Below are 19733 nucleotides of genomic sequence, written 5' to 3'. Positions count from 1 at the left end.
AATAGCCGAACTGTGTTGTGCGAAGTACTCCACTTTCCTTGTGCTCTAGAAAAATGAAAAACCACCTTTAATGTCTTATTCATTTTTATTAAATTTTTATCAAATCATTATCTTTAACAATATCGTAATTTATTAGTTTAGAATATTTTTTCAGTAGTTTTCTCCAGTAACATTTAACATCTTTATCAGTCAAATTGTCCCAGATGTGTTGAAATCCTCTATCTGCTATTTCTTTCGCAATATTATCGTGTTCCTTGAAATATTCTATTGTTAAACGGATTTCTTCTTGTGTTGCTTTTGAATTAATAGGTACATAATGCACCCAAGGTTTTAACGACGTGTAAAAAAATTCAACCCATTCGCTCCCTACGTGGAAAACCAACGATTTACACAAAAATAAATGCTTTAGCCGAAAACTTGCAGCTACACCCTTGAAATTAAAGAGGTATTTGTATTTGCAATGATCTTCGAACGATACTTCTGAAGCTGGCGGAGCGTATAATGTGTCCTGGAAAGAATAATAAAAAATACCATGAAAATTACAAATATCGAGGCAGTAGTATATGTAGACCGTTTGACAATGTTTCTACGCAACTGATATTACAAAGAACATAAGAAATATAATTAATTAAGAGTACAGAAAGAGTATATTTATACCAACAGAATTCTAGTTTTACTTCGTGGATGTTTTTTATTTCTTTCGTTGTTTAGTTTTCACGAATTCTCATCCTTTTCACACCTGTCAAAAAATAATGCAGTCTCCTATATCGAATGCTTTTTAGATATATCTAGCACCATCTACGAGTTTCTAGTCTTAACATTATCGACGCAATTCATGTTCATATTTCTACATCATTGCAAATCTTTCCACCCACAAGGACTTCTGTAATTCGATACCTACTATACGTGGCTACATTATCATCATAATAATAATACGGCGGCGTAATAATATTTATGTATCTAAGGTCCTTCTGGGTCAGTGATAATTAAATACTAAGAACTTAGTTCGCAGGCCGAACAAAGTGGCACTAATTTTTATTTAATATATTAAATTTCTTCCTTGACTATAATATACTTAATAAAATTATTAAGTCTAAATTAAATTAAATTATTAAGGAAGAAAAATCTAAATGACAACAAAGACAACCTTTTCGTAATAACTGCTAATATCTTTATTAGGAAATTAGCGTTTGCTCACGACTTCGCCCGCGTGTAGGTTTTCCGGGATAAAAGTCCTGCTATATATTTTGCCGGGATCGAAAGTAGCCATGTCCTTTCCAGGGTCTCAAACTATCTCCGAAGTCTGCTGGGTAGTTTATGAGTTTATTACGTTCAGACAGGCAGACAGGTGCAGCGGGGGATTTTGTTTTGAAATAAGTTTTTTAGATCTTTTTAAGAAGAACAATTCTGCTGTACACGATTGTTACGTAACTTTAACCTTTTACGTTAAGTGCATGCAACGGAAGCTCTCAACAGGAATAAATTTGCTCCGCTTTTGCAACCTTGTTCGTTGATGCTTAGTTCCCATTCGGCATGGTGTAATGGTATTTAGCTTATAGCGTTTCTCGATAAATGGGCTATCCAGCAATAAAATATTTTTTCAATTCGAAACCGTAATCCTTGAGATTAGCTCGTTCAATCCTTTATTGGAGTATTATAAAAGGAAGTAGCTTAGAAAATGATTAAGTATCAGAATCAACCAAAAACGTCAACATAAATTTGATGTTAGGATATTATGTTTTAATGAGAATAAGTTAAATATTAATAGCGGCGATAGCCTAGTAGGGTGTGGAACGGACTGCCAAGACGAATGTCCGCAGGTTCAAATACCACGGGCACACACCTCTGACTTTTCTAAAATCATGTGTGTATTCTTTGTGAATTTATCGTTCGCTTTAACGGTGAAGGAAAACATCGTGAGGAAACCTGCACATCTGAGAAGTTCTCTATAGGAATTTCGAAGGTGTGTGAAGTCTACCAATCCGCACTAGGCCAGCGTGGTGGACTAAGGCCGTGGTGCTCAGCAGTGGGCAAGTATATAATACAGGGCTGATATTTATTTATTTATTATTATTTATAAGTAAAATATTTATTTTATTCTTTAAATTATCGTTTTTTAATTTATGTATGACGGTTACACGATACATCACATTATGTAAGTCTGCGTTAACGCGTAATATGTAGGCATTTTTATGCCATTCATTGCCATTTTGTAGAATTTACAGTGCTTATGCAATGATATCACCGCATCCACAAGTTTGACTAATTACTACATTGTATACTTTATATATATAGGTAAATATTATTGATCTTCTGTATTGCTAAAAGCTAAAAATAATTATAGAGATATGTTTTTTATAAACTATCGAAATTATTATTTTATCAGTCACAACTTTGGTCTTTGACATTACGATGCCCCGGATATAGTAAATAATAAAAAGCAATGATATATATTAAAAAAAAATACCGCATCTGATTTCCAAGCTTGATTTTTTGTATATTGCGCGTCAACAATATCCGGGTTGGCACGAGAGAGCAGTATTAATGCATCTCTCTCCTCACTTGTTCTTGATCCGCGAAAGAATGCTTTGGTTTCTTTCTTTTGCCAAGGCCACCTGAAAAAGCAGTAGTTATACGCATCCCTATGGTAACACTACAAATTCAAATTAATTTGGGCGGTAGGTTGTCATCTGTTGACGACATTTGTCACTACACTACATATTGTATAGGATGAATGGGCCGGCTCGACCGGTGTACACCATACAACCCACAAATTACAACACAGAAATCCAATGTTTGTGACAATTGACTGATAAGTTTTGTATTCTGAACAGATTTCTAGACGCCAAATACCCTTTACCTTCCCTTAACATTGGCATCCCTTCGGCATTGGATCCATGAATATATTGGTCGTTTATATGAGCAATAAAGATCGGTTACATAATGTCACATTGTTGTAACTTCTGGGTGACAACAAGTGTGGGGCATATTTGACGCGGCATACACTCTAAATTACCACAAAAAGTCGACGACGGCGCATTCTAAACGGTGCGGCGGGCGTTTTACGGTGATGAATTCTAATTCGCCAAATATAAGGCATCGAACCATGTTACAGTCCAATTGTTGTGTACAGAAAGTACTTTGGGGAAGCTGGTAGTGTGCCACGTAGAAAATTGTTCATTACGAATTTTTTTTGCATTCATATATATAGAACAGTAACATTTATAACTCACTTTTCAGCTGCAGCAGAAATTGATTCCCTGTGCTTGTCCCATCTACCTATGCCTGTAGGATAGAGGGATATGGCTGGTCCACCTTCCCAAAAACTCCAAGCTGGGTACATTATATCATAGTAGTCTCGCATCTTAAAAAAATATATTTTGTGCTATGGTATTTCTTATAAAGGCAAATAAGTGTAATTTTTTTCTGAACTGCCGTAAACATATTTGCCACTGCAAATGAGTTAGAACCCAAAATAGAATATAGTGTCATCACTTTCACTTAATTCATTCATTAAAATATTTGAAGTTTACCTACAGTAATCTATATCTCTGGATCATTATTTTATTACAGATTTTTATTTAATTTCATTTGTCTATTAGTTTAGACTTGTCTTGGTGGCATAGTTGTAATTGTACGCGGTATGAGTACGACTACCGCGCTGAGGACTTGGGTTCGAATCCTGGGTCGGTGCAAAATAACTGTGACTAGGTTTTTCTATCTCAAAAATTACTCAATCGCAACTCGTAGTGAGGAAGTTGGTAGTGTGATACTGTTCTGCGCCTGATCTCCCTACGGTAATGTCAGATTGCCGTCTCAACGGACTATAGAAGTGAAGGAACAGAGAGTCCATCTATATATTGCGCATACACTTGTGCACTATAATATCTTTTGTTCACTTGGCTGATCTCCATTGAGATTGGTCGCCGTAGAAGAAGTTTGGTTAGGAAGGAATAAAATCAGTTGTATTTCAATTTCAAGTTGACAGGATTGTTGCATACAAATTAAAAAAATATATATATATTATTAGCTTATTGGGGAAAGTGAGTGTCTAACATGAAGAGCATTAATTATGAATAAAGAAATAATTACAAAACATGTCCATTTTCCATAGTCAATAGTAGACGCTAATCATATACAACATAGTTTTATTTAAAAAAATGCAGTTAAGTAATAAATATCAGTTAAATAGATAGGTGATGTGAATTAACCTTACTGAATGATAATACTGGTGCCTGAGAATGGCCCCATGCTCGGTTGATTTGTGGCCAGTCCCTTGTGTTTATGGCCAATTCTATATTGGGCATATTTGGTGCCAGTGCACTCAAATAATGTTCTATACCTGCACATCTAGCTGGGAAAGGGCAATCTTTTTCTCTGAATAGTGTTCCATCTATTATCTGTAACAAAAAAAATATATTAAATCTATAATATGTTTATATCTTATAAGTATTCAATATATAATTATAATATAATAATAGGCCTAATCTCTCTCAGTAGTAGAGGAGGCCCGTGCTCAGCAGTGGGCAAGTATATAATACCGAGTTGATATTATTTATTTATTATTATATAATTATAATTTGTCTTCATTATTTGTGACATATAATATGTTGCAATAATAATATTTTCATTTAAATATTAATATCTAAACAAGTCAAGATATTTGTCTTCATCAAACAGCAGAAGGGGGGGGATGGCAATGCGACACTGACAGTTGACTCTATATGAATTCAACCACTGAATTTGACAGCTCTGTGATAGATAAGTAAAAGCACTATAATCACAATGTTTTAATTTTATGTTAAGTGACCTGAATTGACAAGAAACAAAATATCTAATAGCAGCAATTCTGAGTCAGTAATAAGACAATTACAATGACACCCATCACAATGTCAAAAAGTAACAATATTTAGTAGTCTCACCTGGTACTTAGTAGCTTTTGTGCGAGCTTGTGCATATTGTTCCTTGGTAATACCATCCTTGAATGGTTTCAGATCTTGATCTATCACAGATTTATAACAGCTGCAGTTAACTCGTTGGCACGGAATATACTGATCTATGGCCAAGTTTATTTCGCTATTTATTTTTGAATACCATTCATTGATTTCTGAAAATGTGAACATTAGTATTCATGTATTATTTTGATTTAAATCACATAAATAGTAAAGGGTAAGTAAGTAAGATATAAATAAAGCCTCCCTCAATATCTATCCTCCATTCTTCATCTTCTTGGTGATTTTACCAATGTTGACTAATAATAGCAGATACCAAACAAAAAAAGACAAAAAAATCAACTAATTGAAAAAACTCTATTTTGTAATCACTTTTCTACTATTTTATTATTATACTCATTATTCTAACAAAGTGTTATATTCTCTTTAGTCATTTTTATATTGTATTAATAAATAAAATCATATACTTGTCCTATTGAAAACAACACTTTACCATAAGTTATTCTAACCATAAATATAAAATTTAAAACTTTAAAATTTGAACAAAATAAAAAGTAAATGCCCTACTTAGCATACCCTACTTAGGCCATTACACAAAGAGGATTGCTTGGAGCCATAAACAGCCATAATTACACTGACACCATATTCGCAACTAAACAACAAAATTATAAAAAATAAAAACAGGAAACTAAAACCTTAATATTTATAAGAAAATATTAAATATTCTTAGATGATTTTCGGCACAATGAAAGCAGAGGAAAGGACGAGTTTATGATTTAATTTGCAATGCAAAGTCAAAATGAGCCTGTATTTTTAATATTATGGACAGTAAGCTATAAAAGTAGCTGACCAAATTATAAACTTTAAAATGCTTTTACACATTAGCCTCAATCAAAATATTCTTTTTCCTTTATCTAAAATAAATTAAATCTTATAAAATTATATATTTTAGTGAAGACAAACCGATTGTTGGTGAGGATACAAAAGTTGAAAGGTGATTTGAATTTTTTAATTTGTTCAGCTATTCTTGTGCCTGCTTTATACAATCAGTACACATATGAACTAATAACTTTTTTTGTTGTGTAGTGCCTCTATCATTTTTGTAAAAAACTAATATGGTAAAGTAGCACTAATTTGATACTATTGTCAAGAAGCAGTGAGTAAACATTGATGTATTTACTTACTCTATGTAATAGACTTCAAAGCTAGTGAAATTACTGGGGAGTTAATTTGAGAATAATGTCACTTGAGTAAATAGTATATATTTTACATACCCCTGCTGTACTTGTTATGGTCTGTATTGCAAAATCCTTCGCCCGTACAAAATTCATTGTCAGCATTCAAAGAAATCAAATACGATAAGAAAAACAACGTAAAAATATAAGTAAACATTTCAGGAACAAAATATTGCCGGTTAGCCTTTCCATAGACTAATATATAATACTGGAAATAGACTGGCAACTCTCAGTTTGAAATTTCATAACGTTGAGCGACATCTGGACGTCATGCAGAGAAATAAAATAAATATACCTATGCATGTATATGCATATATAGGTTTCTAACTTTCAAAATATATTAATTCTATGATTAACCCGATCTCGACCCATCGGTAGAAAAAGTCGTAATTGTAAAACACTGATTCATATAACAAATTAGAAATTTATTTTATTATGTGCCAGAATCAGTGTTTTGCAGATAAATTTTGTTCTACGTATAGGTCGTAATGTAATGGTTTGACCTAATTCAAAGATAAATAACACAATAGTATATTTTGAATGAATTTATTTCGTTTACACATTTATTAATACATTGACTGGTGTTCCGGGACATTATGCAAAATGTTTTACAAACAACACTACACTGATATAAATAGTCAAAATTTCCTATCAAGAGCCTATATAATGTATGTCACAAACACTTACACAAACACACTCAATAGGTATTTCTTAAATACGGAAGAACTGAAGCTCAATTCAACGTAAATATACAAAAATCACAAGAAAATGCGCACAAGTATACAAATATACCGACAGAAAAATATCTTGTGACGTTTACTAGAAGTTGCTATTGTTTGTTAGCAGTAAACTACTATAAGATACTAAAAATATTTCTATTTGTCCAAATTTATTTTAAAATTATAAGTATTGTAGATGTTTTTTACAGGAAGTAATAAAATTCATTTTTAAAGCATAACTGGGGCCTTATTCTCTATCCCGCACGTTATTTTAACAGTGCGTAACAAGCACGTAACACAACGCATCATGTTTAGGACTATAGAAATTTGGCTTACAGAATACCATTCCACGCACATTTCTCGAAGATAACATGACACGGCCGCGTTACGCGTTTACACTATCATACAGAATAAGGGCCCTGCTTGTTTAGTTCTAGCTTAAATAAAAAAAAAACAGAATTATCAAAATCTATACGTACTAAAACTACTATATAATGAACTAGTCACACTGACAAAAGATATTAGAAATTAGTGCCATGTCTAGAGGAGAGATGGCGCTTATTCTAAAAAAAAAATTAGTCAGAAGTTACCAGGGCATGAGCCTTTCACCGGTGTTGCGAAAGAGAATTATAATATATAGGTGTTGCCACGTGGTTGGTGGTCTAATTCGCTACAAAGTCCGAAAAGACGAAAGAACAAAAGTAAGTTTTCTAATTATCGGTGTAAAAGGTGATCTCTGTTCAACTTTTTCCCTTAGTTAAAAGTCATTTCAAAACAAGAATTACAACGAGAGACTTTCGAGACAGTCTAAATGGTTATTAATCGTTGTACGAAATAGCTTCGATGGCGACAGATACTATGCCATTCGCATTTTAGTTACTCTAACACTATCAGTGGTACAATGATAAAAGAGTATAGAGGATGACCGATATGGTCACGTGACATGCGGCACTTTGTATGCATAAAATGGCGCCGACTCCACCCCTTACAATAGTGATATTATGCTAGTACTGAAAATTTTGTATCGACATCGAAGAATTAAAAGAGAGATAAACGAGCCCAAAAAAAGATCAAATATGAAAGGGGTTAGGTTCTACCATAACGTAAATATAACAAACCATGATATAAACAAACAAACTGAAAGTGATTTATAAGTAACAATTGTTAAAGAAAGCAGTACCTGTTGTGACAAACATCCAGTTGTGTTTGATTCATTTTGTATATTTGTATGTTGCTCTATTCCTTGCTAAAAAATTAAGTTACAGTTTAAGATATCCATGAAGCATCGGAATGTTTGCCGGCAAATATGACAGCTACATGACATTTACGTGTGTCACGGGAATATAACCTTATATCAATGACTAAATATAAAGAGGACAGGCCTCAAAAATTAGCTATATGAATAAGTTATATTTATGTCAGGGAAATCGACGCAGAATTGTCAATATATATGTCTACCTCTTTTACTCAAAGCTTATTTGGAACGCAACAAAAAAAAGACAAAAATAATTGCTTTCTTCGCATATGGGACTATTTCGTTTACTTCAACACACTGGGACCGCCTTGCGGCAGAAACGCCATTTGTTGCAGGCGAGTCAGCAAGTACATGTAGTGTCAGACGATGTAAACAAATCTTCATAAATATTGAATTTAAAGTAATATAATCATATTCTCAATTGTTCAGTGTGTTTATTAGTGTATTTGTTAAGTTTCGAAAATGACTCAGTGTTGTGTGAAAGGATGCAAATCGAATTCACGCAAGAAAGACCCCGAAATATCTTTTCATAGGTTAGTAACTGTTTTTACCGAAAATTAGCAAATATCTTTGTATATTTACTTTTTGGATTTGTTTTTATCAATTAAAATGATATGTGGATCTGGTTTGTTAAGCTTTGGACCCTTTTAGGCGTGATTTATACACATTAAAAATCATTATGTTTGTTTACACACGAGCTTAGGGATGGGTGGGTGGATTTGTTTAGAAATTATTGATATCGATATTTTAACAGACGCCCGTTTATCAGTTACGGTTTTTGTCTTTGAAAGAATGTTAGAGCACACATCAATATTGTATTATCCAGAACGACAAACTAAGTGAAATTAGAATATTTTTTAAGATAACCAAAAAATTTAAAAACCAAGGCAAAATGAATTGAGAATATTGAGCGACGTGATTGGAATCCTACACCAAATACATATTTCTTTACATTTTGAGAAGATATGCATAAAACACACGTTTAATTAACGCGAGTAAAGATAACTGTTTTCCAACAATATTCCCGATAAGTAAAATAGTAATGATTATTATACTTCACCTAATAGTAATATTACTTTAATATATTGCTATGAATAAAATTAGAATTGTTACATAAAAGAATAGATAAACATAAAAGAAACAACATAAAGATGAAATGTAAGATATATTTTTACAATTGGCGGTCTTATGTTTCGAGCAACCTTTGCATGCACGAAAATAGATACATAATCATATTGTTGTTATTGCAAATAATTATTATAATTGACTAGCTTTTGCTCGCGGCTTCGCCCGCGTGAAGGTGTTTTCCAGGATAAAATTCCACTGTTTGATAAAAGTCTTGCTACATATTTTCCCGGTACTTATAGGTTCAAACTAATTTTATCCCCAATCTATAATTTCAGTTCAATCAGTCGAAAATCTAAGAACATTTATACAAACTTTCATCCCCTATTTTATCCCCTTAAGGGTAGAATTTATCAAAATCCATTCTTAGGGGATGCCTACGTCATAGTAGCTTTATGCATGTAAAGTTTTAGCCCGATCCGTCCAATGGTTTGGGCTGTTCCTTGATATATCACTGTCAGTCACCTTTGAGTTATATATTATATTAACAACTGAAGTTAGCTAAAATTGAGTTTCTCGAAGCCGACCACTATTTATGTACTATGTATTTTGAGACTATGCAATTTTGTCGCGTTCGCGATTCACTTTCACTTTTGTTGAGTTTCAGAACGCGATATTAGATCCTCCAACGCGCACGCGAATTTGAACTTTATGCAGCGGTAATAAATTACAAATTGACTCTCCATTTTATTTAGAAAACGTTTGTATGGGAAATAGAAAAATGCTGTTTTGAGGATTTTCCCGGCAATTATTCGAATTTTTCTCACCTTTTAAATCTTCCCTAGACCTCCACGAATAATTCAAGACCAAGATAAGATAAATCCGTTCAGCCGTTCTCGAGTTTTAGCGAGACTAACGAACAGCAATTGATTTTTATATATATAGATTATCTTAACCACCATCTTTACGCTCATTGATTTTAGTTTGCTGAAACATGGTTATGTTTCTCGATCAAAGAGCATAATAATAGAATAAATTAAAACCAACCAAATAATTGCTGACTACGCTATCTTATTCCATTTATCATGTATTAAGTAAATATGTTAATCTGTAACTTAAATTTTTAGCAAGGAATAGTGCAACATACAAATATAGATCAAACACAACTGGATGTTTGTCACAACAGGTACTGCTTTCTTTAACAATTGTTACTTATAAATCAGTTTCAGTTTGTTTGTTTATATTATGGTTTGTTATATTTATATTATGGTAGAACCTAACCCTTTTCGTATTTGATCTTTTTGGGCTTGTTTGTCTCTCTTTTAATTCTTCGATGTCGATACAAAATTTTCGGTACTAGCATATCACTATTGTAAGGGGCGGAGTCGGCGCCATTTTATGCATTAAATGTGCCGCATGTCACGTGACCATATTACCCATCCTCTATACTCTTTAATCATTGCCTTATACAGGGTCATTTTGTAACCCTAGACTTAAATTTAACTGCGAGAAAGTCATCTTGAAAGAAGCAGTTTACTATAAGTTACTCTAACCTAAGGTCAAAAACAAAAAAGTAAAATTTTCAAACAAAATAAATATTCAAATAGTCATTTTATTTTTACACACCCTTTTGCCACTACTACTATACTAGAATTCGTCGGAGCGGCAACATCGCACAAATTCATTGATAATATTATGCTCACGCTCACGAACAAGTGATGCACACTCGGAGCGCAAGGGTAGTTCGTCGCACCGCGCGCGCCGCCCCGCAACCGAACAGCTGATGTCGGCGCTTTAACTACCTAGGGTTTTGTGTCGTGCCACATCACTCAATCAACAATTAGACCAGCAGCGATGACGCTACGCCGACGTTACAAAAAGCCACATACCTAAACATCATTATCATCATCAGCCACATAAAGTCCACTGTTGAACATAGGCCTCCCCTAAATATTTCCAGACGGACCTGTCGAAAGCTGCCTGCATCGTTTATCGTATACGTTTATCAAGTCGTCTGTCCACCTTGCAGGTGGACATCCAACGCCAACATAAACATCACGCATTAATCATCACATTTCATTACAATATTTTCTATGCTCAAACTATCATCATAAGCAAACGACACTAATCAAATAACCACAACTGCATATGTTAGGTACACATAAAACATGATTTCCGTAATTTTAAAGTGGTTTCATTCTTTTAAATCAAAACACACACATTCTAATGTAGGTAGTTCATCCATTTTAGTAGATAAGTAGTTATAATAAATATGTTCAACGGTTAGATTTATAACACTCATAACAATAAAATATCATTCTGCAAGTCTGGCAATTCACACGAACAATTAATAACGAAGTTACAATCTTGATAATAATTAGGTAATGTGATAGTTTTAGGTAAAAATGTCGAGCGACGGGATGCGTCACGGCGCGACGTCCCAATAGGTATCTTAACATGTTTTCAAAATAGTAAATGCTTTTACCAATACCTAATGATTTGTAGATTGCTTGTTCCTTTAAAAGTTGTTTCATACTTTCAAGTATTTTTAATAGAGTTAATTTGTGACTACCTCGGTGCCGCAGTTGTATTATAGTACGGATGCTTTGCTAAGGTCACGGGATCGAATCCCGGGTCGGACAAAATGATATTGGATTTTTCCATTCAGTACCTATCGCAAATTCATAAATCCACATTAAAATCGTAATGACAGCCCCCGCTAGAAACATAATCAATAGATTGTGATTAGTTCAGTTTCGCGTACGCGTCAACGATGCAACTTCGCGATCGTAAAATATTCAAAATGACAAAAATATTTCTAAAAATAGACTCTATTTTATACGTGTTAAGGTCGCATTTAGGGGACCACTTTAAATATCTTTGTGCCTTACCGACCAACACGCGACACACGAGGTTAGCGAATTCCCCAAATGTAGTAGTCTGGAGTAGTGTTGCCTGATGTCCCGATTTGCGCGGGATGTCCCGATTTTTAGGGTTCTGGGGACGTGACCCGTTTTGCACCAATAAAATTATTAAAACCATTAAGTATTATGAAAAAATAAACTACGAATTCATCACTGTGTTGAGTGCGACAATGCAATCAAAATAGCAAGTATCATCTCACTAGCGCTGAAGGTACAGTTTTGTTTTATTCTTTTGCTTAGAGATGCGACTACCCGGCGATCTGTGCTTCGATGTTAAAACAGAAATCCAAATAAAACGCAACTTTAGCATGACTTGCAGTGATATTTTTTGTAAAACGCAATACATAAAACTTAAATTTAAAAAAAAATACTTGCTTTTTTTTATGTCCCGATCTACAATACTAAATCTCGATTTGTTTTACCGTCTTGATTTTAAACAAATTGACCCTGGCAACACTAGTCTGGAGGTACACGATATTTGACGAGCCAGAGTTTTACAACTAACACGTGCCTTCGCAGTGTTACCAAACTTTTTTTATTATTAACTTATTGTGCAATATCTTGTTTATTTTATACCCCGTATGCCTATTGAAAATGAGTGACTGAATCCAAAATCTCTATTATACTTTATTACTTTTCATTAATCATTTCATCATAAATCATTACTTATTTTATTTTGTAATACAATTGTGTGTTAAATCTGTTAGAACATCATGTAATAAAAAAAATCTAATATCAGAATTTTTGAAATGCTGTGTCGTTTTAGCAAGCTTTTTTGGTAAAAAGGTTTATACTGACAACATTGCTAGTTTAGGCGAGAAAGAGTACGACTATTGTATTGAATAATCGCGCGCTCTTTTCACTCGGTCAAAGACTCGGACGTATTGCCATAGCAAAGAAATGGTACAGAAAGCATAATATGACGTTCGGTAATGTGTACGTAGTCTTCTTTTAGATATTATGACAAACCGAAATATTAATGTTGGAATTAAAATAAATGTCGGAATATCATGTCGAATTTTAAAAAATTACGATACCAATAGATTTAAATCTTGTAACTTTAGGAATTATGTAGGTAACTTTTTTGGTAAGAAAACTATTTTATTAACGAAAATAACGTTTATAATTGACGAAATATTTTTGTAGTAATTAATTATTGACTCAATGAACTGTTGCAACCAAGTCAGTGAACGTATTGGGAGTTCATTTGTGACCTGACCTTCTGAACCCTATAGGTTCGGTAATAATATCATCAGCTGTGACGTAGTTCATTCACTTCAGTTAAGCGCGTTAAGAGACAGCGTGATCAAAAACCATAAATCTAAAATCGGGATTATTGACGTAAATATACGTTACTTATGAATAATCTTTTGCACGGTGTTAGCAGAGGTCACCACGAACCTGTGGTTTCATTTAGTAACGCAATGTCGAAATGACCCTGTATACTACATAATAAGGTGACACGCGTAATGTCATGTAGCTGTCATGTTTGCCGGCAAACATTCCGATGCTTTAAGTGATGTGTAATAAGATAGCGTAGCAATTATTTGGTTGGTATTATTTTATAATTAGTTATTATGCTCTTCGATCGAGAAACATAACTATGTCTTAGAAAACTAAAATCAATGAGCGTAAAGATGGTGGTTAAGATAATCAATTATAATAATTATTTGCAATAACAACAATATGATTATGTATCTACTAGCTTTTGTCCGCGGCTCCGCCCGCGTTATACAGTTTTTCAGGCTAAAGTTTTCCGTTATAAAAGTAGTAGTTTCCCGGGAGCCTCTCAAACTGTCTCCATACCAAATTTCATCTTAATACGTTGGGTAGTTTTTGAGTTTAACACGTTCAGGCAGACAGATGCAGCGGGGGACTTTTGTTTTTATAATATATTTTTTAGAACTTTTTAAGAGGAATAATCCCGTCATACATCATTGTTGCATAACTTTAACCGTTTACGCAGCGCACGCAACGGAAGCTCTCAAAACTAATAATTTTTCCCCGTTTTTGCAACATGTTTCATTACTGCTCCGCTCCGATTGGTCATAGCGTGATGATATATAGCCTATAGCACTCCAGGAACAAAGGGCTATCCAACACAAAAAGATTTTTTCAGTTCAAACACGGTAGTTCCTGAGATTAGCCATTACTGCTCCGCTCCTTTTAGTCATAGCGTGATGATATATAGCCTATAGAACTCCAGGAACAAAGTGCTATCCAACACAAAAATATTTTTTTCAGATCGATCTGATAGTTCCTGAGATTAGCCATTACTGCTCCGCTCCTATTGGTCATAGCGTGATGATATATACCCCATAGTACTCCACGAACAAAGAACTATCCAACACAAAAATATTTTTTCAGTTTGAACCGGTAGTTCCTGAGATTAGCCATTACTGCTCCGCTCCTATTGGCCATAGCGTGATGATATATAGCCTATAGCACTACACTAATAAAGACCTATCCAACACAAAAATATTTTTTCAGTTTGAACCGGTAGTTCCTGAGATTAGTCATTACTGCTCCGCTCCTATTGGTCATAGCGTGATGATATATAGCCTATAGCACTCCACGAATAAAGGGCTATCCAACACAAAAAGATTTTTTCAGTTTGAACCGGTAGTTCCTGAGATTAGCCATTACTGCCCCGCTCCTATTGGGTATAGCGTGATGATATATAGCCTATAGCACTCCACGAACAAAGGGCTATCCAACGCAAAAAGAATTTTTCAATTTGGATTGGTAGTTCCTGAGATTAGCGCGTTCAAACAAACAAACAAACAAACAAACTCTTCAGCTTTATATAATAGTATAGATTTCCGTGCATGCAAAGGTTGCTTGAAACATTAGACCACCAATTGTAAAAATATATTTTACATTTCATCTTTATGTTGTTTCTTTTATGTTTCATTCGCAGAAGTGGGCCACCGCACGCCAGGCCTCCTGGCTGCCGACTAGGCAGTTGTCGGTGACACATAATGGTGACACACGGCGCTAACCTCCGTCCCTGTTATCTGACACAGGTACTCACCGAAGCACCCATGCCCGGTGAGCACATGTGTCAATCTAAAAATTGCCGCGCCGTGGCGCCTGTCCAGCCACTGTGCAAAGATAGGAGGAGGTCCTTTTGGCCTCCACCTCCTTCAGGGCCGGACGCTGCCCGCTCCTGAACGCCTCCTCCCTCCAATGAAATCAGATCCCAGGGCAGGAATCCGGCAAAAAGACAAGCCGCCTCGTACGAGACCGTGCGGTACGCCCGTATGGCCCGCTGCGCTACGACCCGCTGCGGGCCCCGCAGGAGAGCAGCAGAACGCTTTCCCAGGGCGTCAGCCCAGACCGGGCTGCCGTACAACGCCATGGACCGCACGACCCCGTGGTACAACCTTCGACAGGGGATACTAGGACCTTCCAGGTTGGGCAGCAGGCTAGAAAGAGCGCCCGCCGCCCTGGACAACTTCGTCCTCAACTTTTCGAAATGGGCGCGGAAGTCCCATCGGCTATCCAAAATTAAACCTAGATACTTCATCGTTTTGCCGATGGGAATCCGCACCCCGTCAACCACGATGTGGGCACCGGCCGGTGGCCCCGGCGAGGCCCGTGGAAACAAATAGCCTCGGTCTTCTCGAGGGCCACCTTCAAACCTAAACGCCTGATTGGCTCACTACGTGACCGGTGCCCACCGCCGCCAGGATCGCGGCGTCCTGGAATGTCTTGGACATGGCCGTGACCAGCGTGTCATCCGCATAGCACATCACGCCGACGCCCCAGAGATTGGCACCACAGAGCACCCAGTCATACCCGATGTTCCACGAGAGAGGGCCTAGAACCGACCCCTTTGGGACACCGCACGACATCGCCCTTCGGTGCCACCGAAGGTGCCAAAGGTACGCGTGCACCAGACGCCTGAGATAGGGCGGCACCACGTGGTACCGCAGTGCCTCGTTAATGTATGGCCAGGGGAGCGTATTGAACGCATTAGAGATGTCAAGGGAAACTGCAATAACTATTTTACCCCTGGCCACTGCTTCCTCCGCCTGCGACTTGACCCGCAGAATGGCGTGGACGGTAGAGCGTCCACCCCGAAAACCAAACTGATTGTCGGCCAAGTTGGGACCGACCCTCTCGAGGTGCTCGACGAGGCGCGCGTGTAAAATGCGCTCAAAAAGTTTGGCGACCTCGTCGAGCAACACGATGGGCCGGTAGGCCGACGGCGACTCTGCGGGTCTCCCTTCCTTCTTCAGCAGGACGAGCTTCCCGGTTTTTCAACGCGCCGGAAAAAGCTCAGAGACCATGCTGCCAAGTGTTTACTTTTAGATTTGGCATTCCGAACACTCCCTATGTGCGTCTGAACCGCAATATGTACACTTGACCTCACTTGACTTTAGGTATGGTTCCAACATTGATTGCGTGTGACTGCACTCTGAACTCTGTATGGAGCGGCGCTCATAATCTATACTATTATATAAAGCTGAAGAGTATGTGTTTGTTTGTTTGAACGCGCTAATCTCAGGAACTACCGGGTCAATCTAAAAATACTTTTTGTGTTGGATAGCCCTTTCTTCGTGGAGTGCTATAGGCTATATATCATCACGCTATACCCAATAGGAGCAGAGCAGTAATGGCTAATCTCAGGAGCTACCGGGTCAATCTGAAAAAATCTTTTTGTGTTGGATAGCCCTTTGTTCGTTGAGTGCTATAGATTATATATCATCACGCTATACCCAATAGGAGCGGAGCAGTAATAGCTAATCTCAGGAATTACCGGTTCAAACTGAAAAATTCTTTTTGTGTTGGATAGCCCTTTGTTCGTGGAGTGCTTTAGACTATATATCATCACGCTATGACCAATAGGAGCGGAGCAATAATGAAACATGTTACAAAAACGGGGAAAATTTATTAGTTATGAGAACTTCCGTTGCGTTCGCTGCGTAAACGTTATACAACAATGATGAATGAGTATGACGGGATTGTTCCTCTTAAAAAGTTCTATAATAATCTATACTATTATATAAAGCTGAAGAGTTTGTTTGTTTGTTTGTTTGAACGCGCTAATCTCAGGAACTACCGGTCCAAACTGAAAAATTCTTTTTGCGTTGGATAGCCCTATGTTCGTGGAGTGCTATAGGCTATATATCATCACGCTATACCCAATAGGAGCAGAGCAGTAATGGCTAATCTCAGGAACTACCGGTTCGAACTAAAAATTCATTTTGTATTTGATAGCCCTTTGTTCGTGAAGTGCTATAGGCTATATATCATCACGCTATGACCAATAGGAGCAGAGCAGTAATGGCTAATTTCAGAAACTAGGAGTTTGAACTGAATAATTCTTTTTGTGTTGGATAGCCCTTTGTTCCTGGAATGCTGTAGGCTATATATATCATCACGCTATGCCCAATAGGAGCGGAGCAGTAATCGCTAATCTCAGGAACTACCGGTTCGAACTGAAAAAAAAAATTTGTGTTGGATAGCCCTTTGTTCCTGGAGTGCTATAGGTTATATATATATCGTCACGCTATGACCAATAGGAGCGGAGCAGTAATAAAACATGATGCAAAAACGGGGACAATTTATTAGTTTTGAGAGCTTCTGTTGCGTGCGCTGCGTAAACGGTTAAAGTTATGCAACAATAATGTATGACGGGATTGTTCCTCTTAAAAAGTTCTACAAAAATATATCATAAAACAAAAGTCCCCCGCTGCATCGGTCTGCCCGAACGTGTTAAACTCAAAAACTACCCAACGTATTAGGATAAAATTTGGTATGGAGACAGTTTGAGACCCTGGGAAGAACATAGGCTCCCGGGAAAATATATAGCGTGACTTTTATAACGGAAAACTTTAGCCCGAAAAACTTTATAACGCGGGCGGAGCCGCGGGCAAAAGCTAGTATATTATAAAACAAAGTCCCCCGCTGCATCGGTCTGCCCGAACGTGTTAAACTCAAAAACTACCCAACGTATTAGGATAAAATTTGGTATGGAGACAGTTTGAGACCCTGGGAAGAACATAGGCTCCCGGGAAAATATATAGCGTGACTTTTATAACGGAAAACTTTAGCCCGAAAAACTTTATAACGCGGGCGGAGCCGCGGGCAAAAGCTAGTATATTATAAAACAAAGTCCCCCGCTGCATCGGTCTGCCCGAACGTGTTAAACTCAAAAACTACCCAACGTATTAGGATAAAATTTGGTATGGAGATAGTTTAACACCCTGGGAAGAACATAGGCTCCCGGGAAAATATATAGCGTGACTTTTATAACGGAAAACCCGAAAAACTTTATAACGCGGGCGGAGCCGCGGGCAAAAGCTAGTATATTATAAAACAAAATCCCCCGCTGCATCTGGCTGCCTGAACGTGTTAAACTCAAAAACTACCCAACGTATTCAGATGAAATTTGGTATGGAGACAGTTTGAGACCCTGGGAAGAATATAGGCTCCCGGGAAAATATAAGCGTGACTTTTATAACGGTAAACTTGAGCCCGAAAAACTTTATAACGCGGGCGGAGCCGCGAGCAAAAGCTAGTATATTATAAAAACACGAGTCTAAGTGTAAACTGGATAAAAAATATTAGTCAATTTAAGTAAAATTATTTGTTGATAAATATATAAATAGCTAATAATGCTATAACAATAGAATTATTTTTTTATTTAAAAATCTATCTTGTTTTGCCCGTGCCAAGGTCAATAAGGCCAAATTATATTTCAGGGAATTCCGTTTCTGGACCCAGAATGCTCCATGCACGCTCAATGTTATAATATATATTTAACTAAACAGGTTGGGTAACTAAAAGTACATTAGGTACTACATACTTACCTAATATGTTTAGAATTTCAATATACTTATGTGTTTGCCAGCTGCTAAAATTTGTATTATAAGCAGAAACTTTAAGTGGCAACATACAAATTAAATACAGGGTCATTGTGATTGTGTTACTCAATCAAATCACATACTTATCTTCTTGAAAATACAATATATAACAATTATTTACTCCAACCATAGATGCAAAATGAACAGTTTCGAAGAAAATAAATATACATACATACATACATAACATCACGCATTTTATCCCCGAAGGGGTATGCAGAGGCGCAACTAGGGCACCCACTTTTCGCCAAGTATGTTCCGTCCCATGATGTGATAGGGGCGAGCCTATCGCCATATCGGGCACAAATTCCAGACTCCGGGCTGATACTGAGCAGAAAAACCCAAATATCACTTTGCCCGACCCGGGATTCGAACCCAGGACCTCAGAGCGCTATTGTACCGGACATTCAATACAACTACGCCACCGAGGCAGTCAATAAATATAAACAAAGTAATTATTACGAGCCCTAATGCCACTACTACCCATCTAAGATAATTCTTCGTCTAGGCAATATCACATTTTCATTTAGAAATACGAATAAGCCATATTCGCTCTAAATTACCTAATGACAAAAAAAAACCAGAAACGACGATATTTAGTACGATGTTAAAAGACACAATGAGGAGTATGAGGTTTCATTTATTAACGCAATGTCAAAATGATCTTGTATAATTGTGGTGTCTATGTTTCTTAAATAAGTAAAATACAAA

At 36.5% G+C, this 19733-nt stretch overlaps 1 protein-coding gene across 4 annotated transcripts; it reads right to left on the bottom strand.

Annotated features, from left to right (window-relative positions):
* Positions 1-66: 66 nt before the first annotated feature.
* Positions 67-6401, bottom strand: LOC115451419 (O-glucosyltransferase rumi homolog). 4 transcript variants are annotated; one of them, XR_003939366.2, is made up of 7 exons: positions 6227-6401; positions 4923-5107; positions 4212-4400; positions 3234-3364; positions 2468-2615; positions 662-739; positions 436-508 (listed from the first exon to the last, which is right to left on the bottom strand). XR_003939366.2 is itself a non-coding variant. In XM_037444437.1 (6 exons), the coding sequence occupies exons 1-6, from the start codon at positions 6342-6344 to the stop codon at positions 734-736; spliced, it is 777 nt and encodes a 258-aa protein (XP_037300334.1). In that variant the 5' UTR covers positions 6345-6401; the 3' UTR covers positions 67-733. The 4 variants fall into 4 exon arrangements, 2 of the variants coding, with proteins under 2 accessions (XP_037300334.1, XP_030035583.2); XR_005113290.1 differs by having other exon boundaries at positions 455-508; positions 658-739; XM_037444437.1 differs by having other exon boundaries at positions 67-739.
* Between the last annotated feature and the right edge of the window lie 13332 nt (positions 6402-19733).

This window comes from Manduca sexta, chromosome 28 (genome assembly GCF_014839805.1).
Source record: "Manduca sexta isolate Smith_Timp_Sample1 chromosome 28, JHU_Msex_v1.0, whole genome shotgun sequence".
NCBI lineage: Eukaryota > Metazoa > Arthropoda > Insecta > Lepidoptera > Sphingidae > Manduca > Manduca sexta.
The sequence above is the reverse complement of the archived record's forward strand: the minus strand, read 5'-3'. Positions and strand labels throughout refer to the sequence as shown.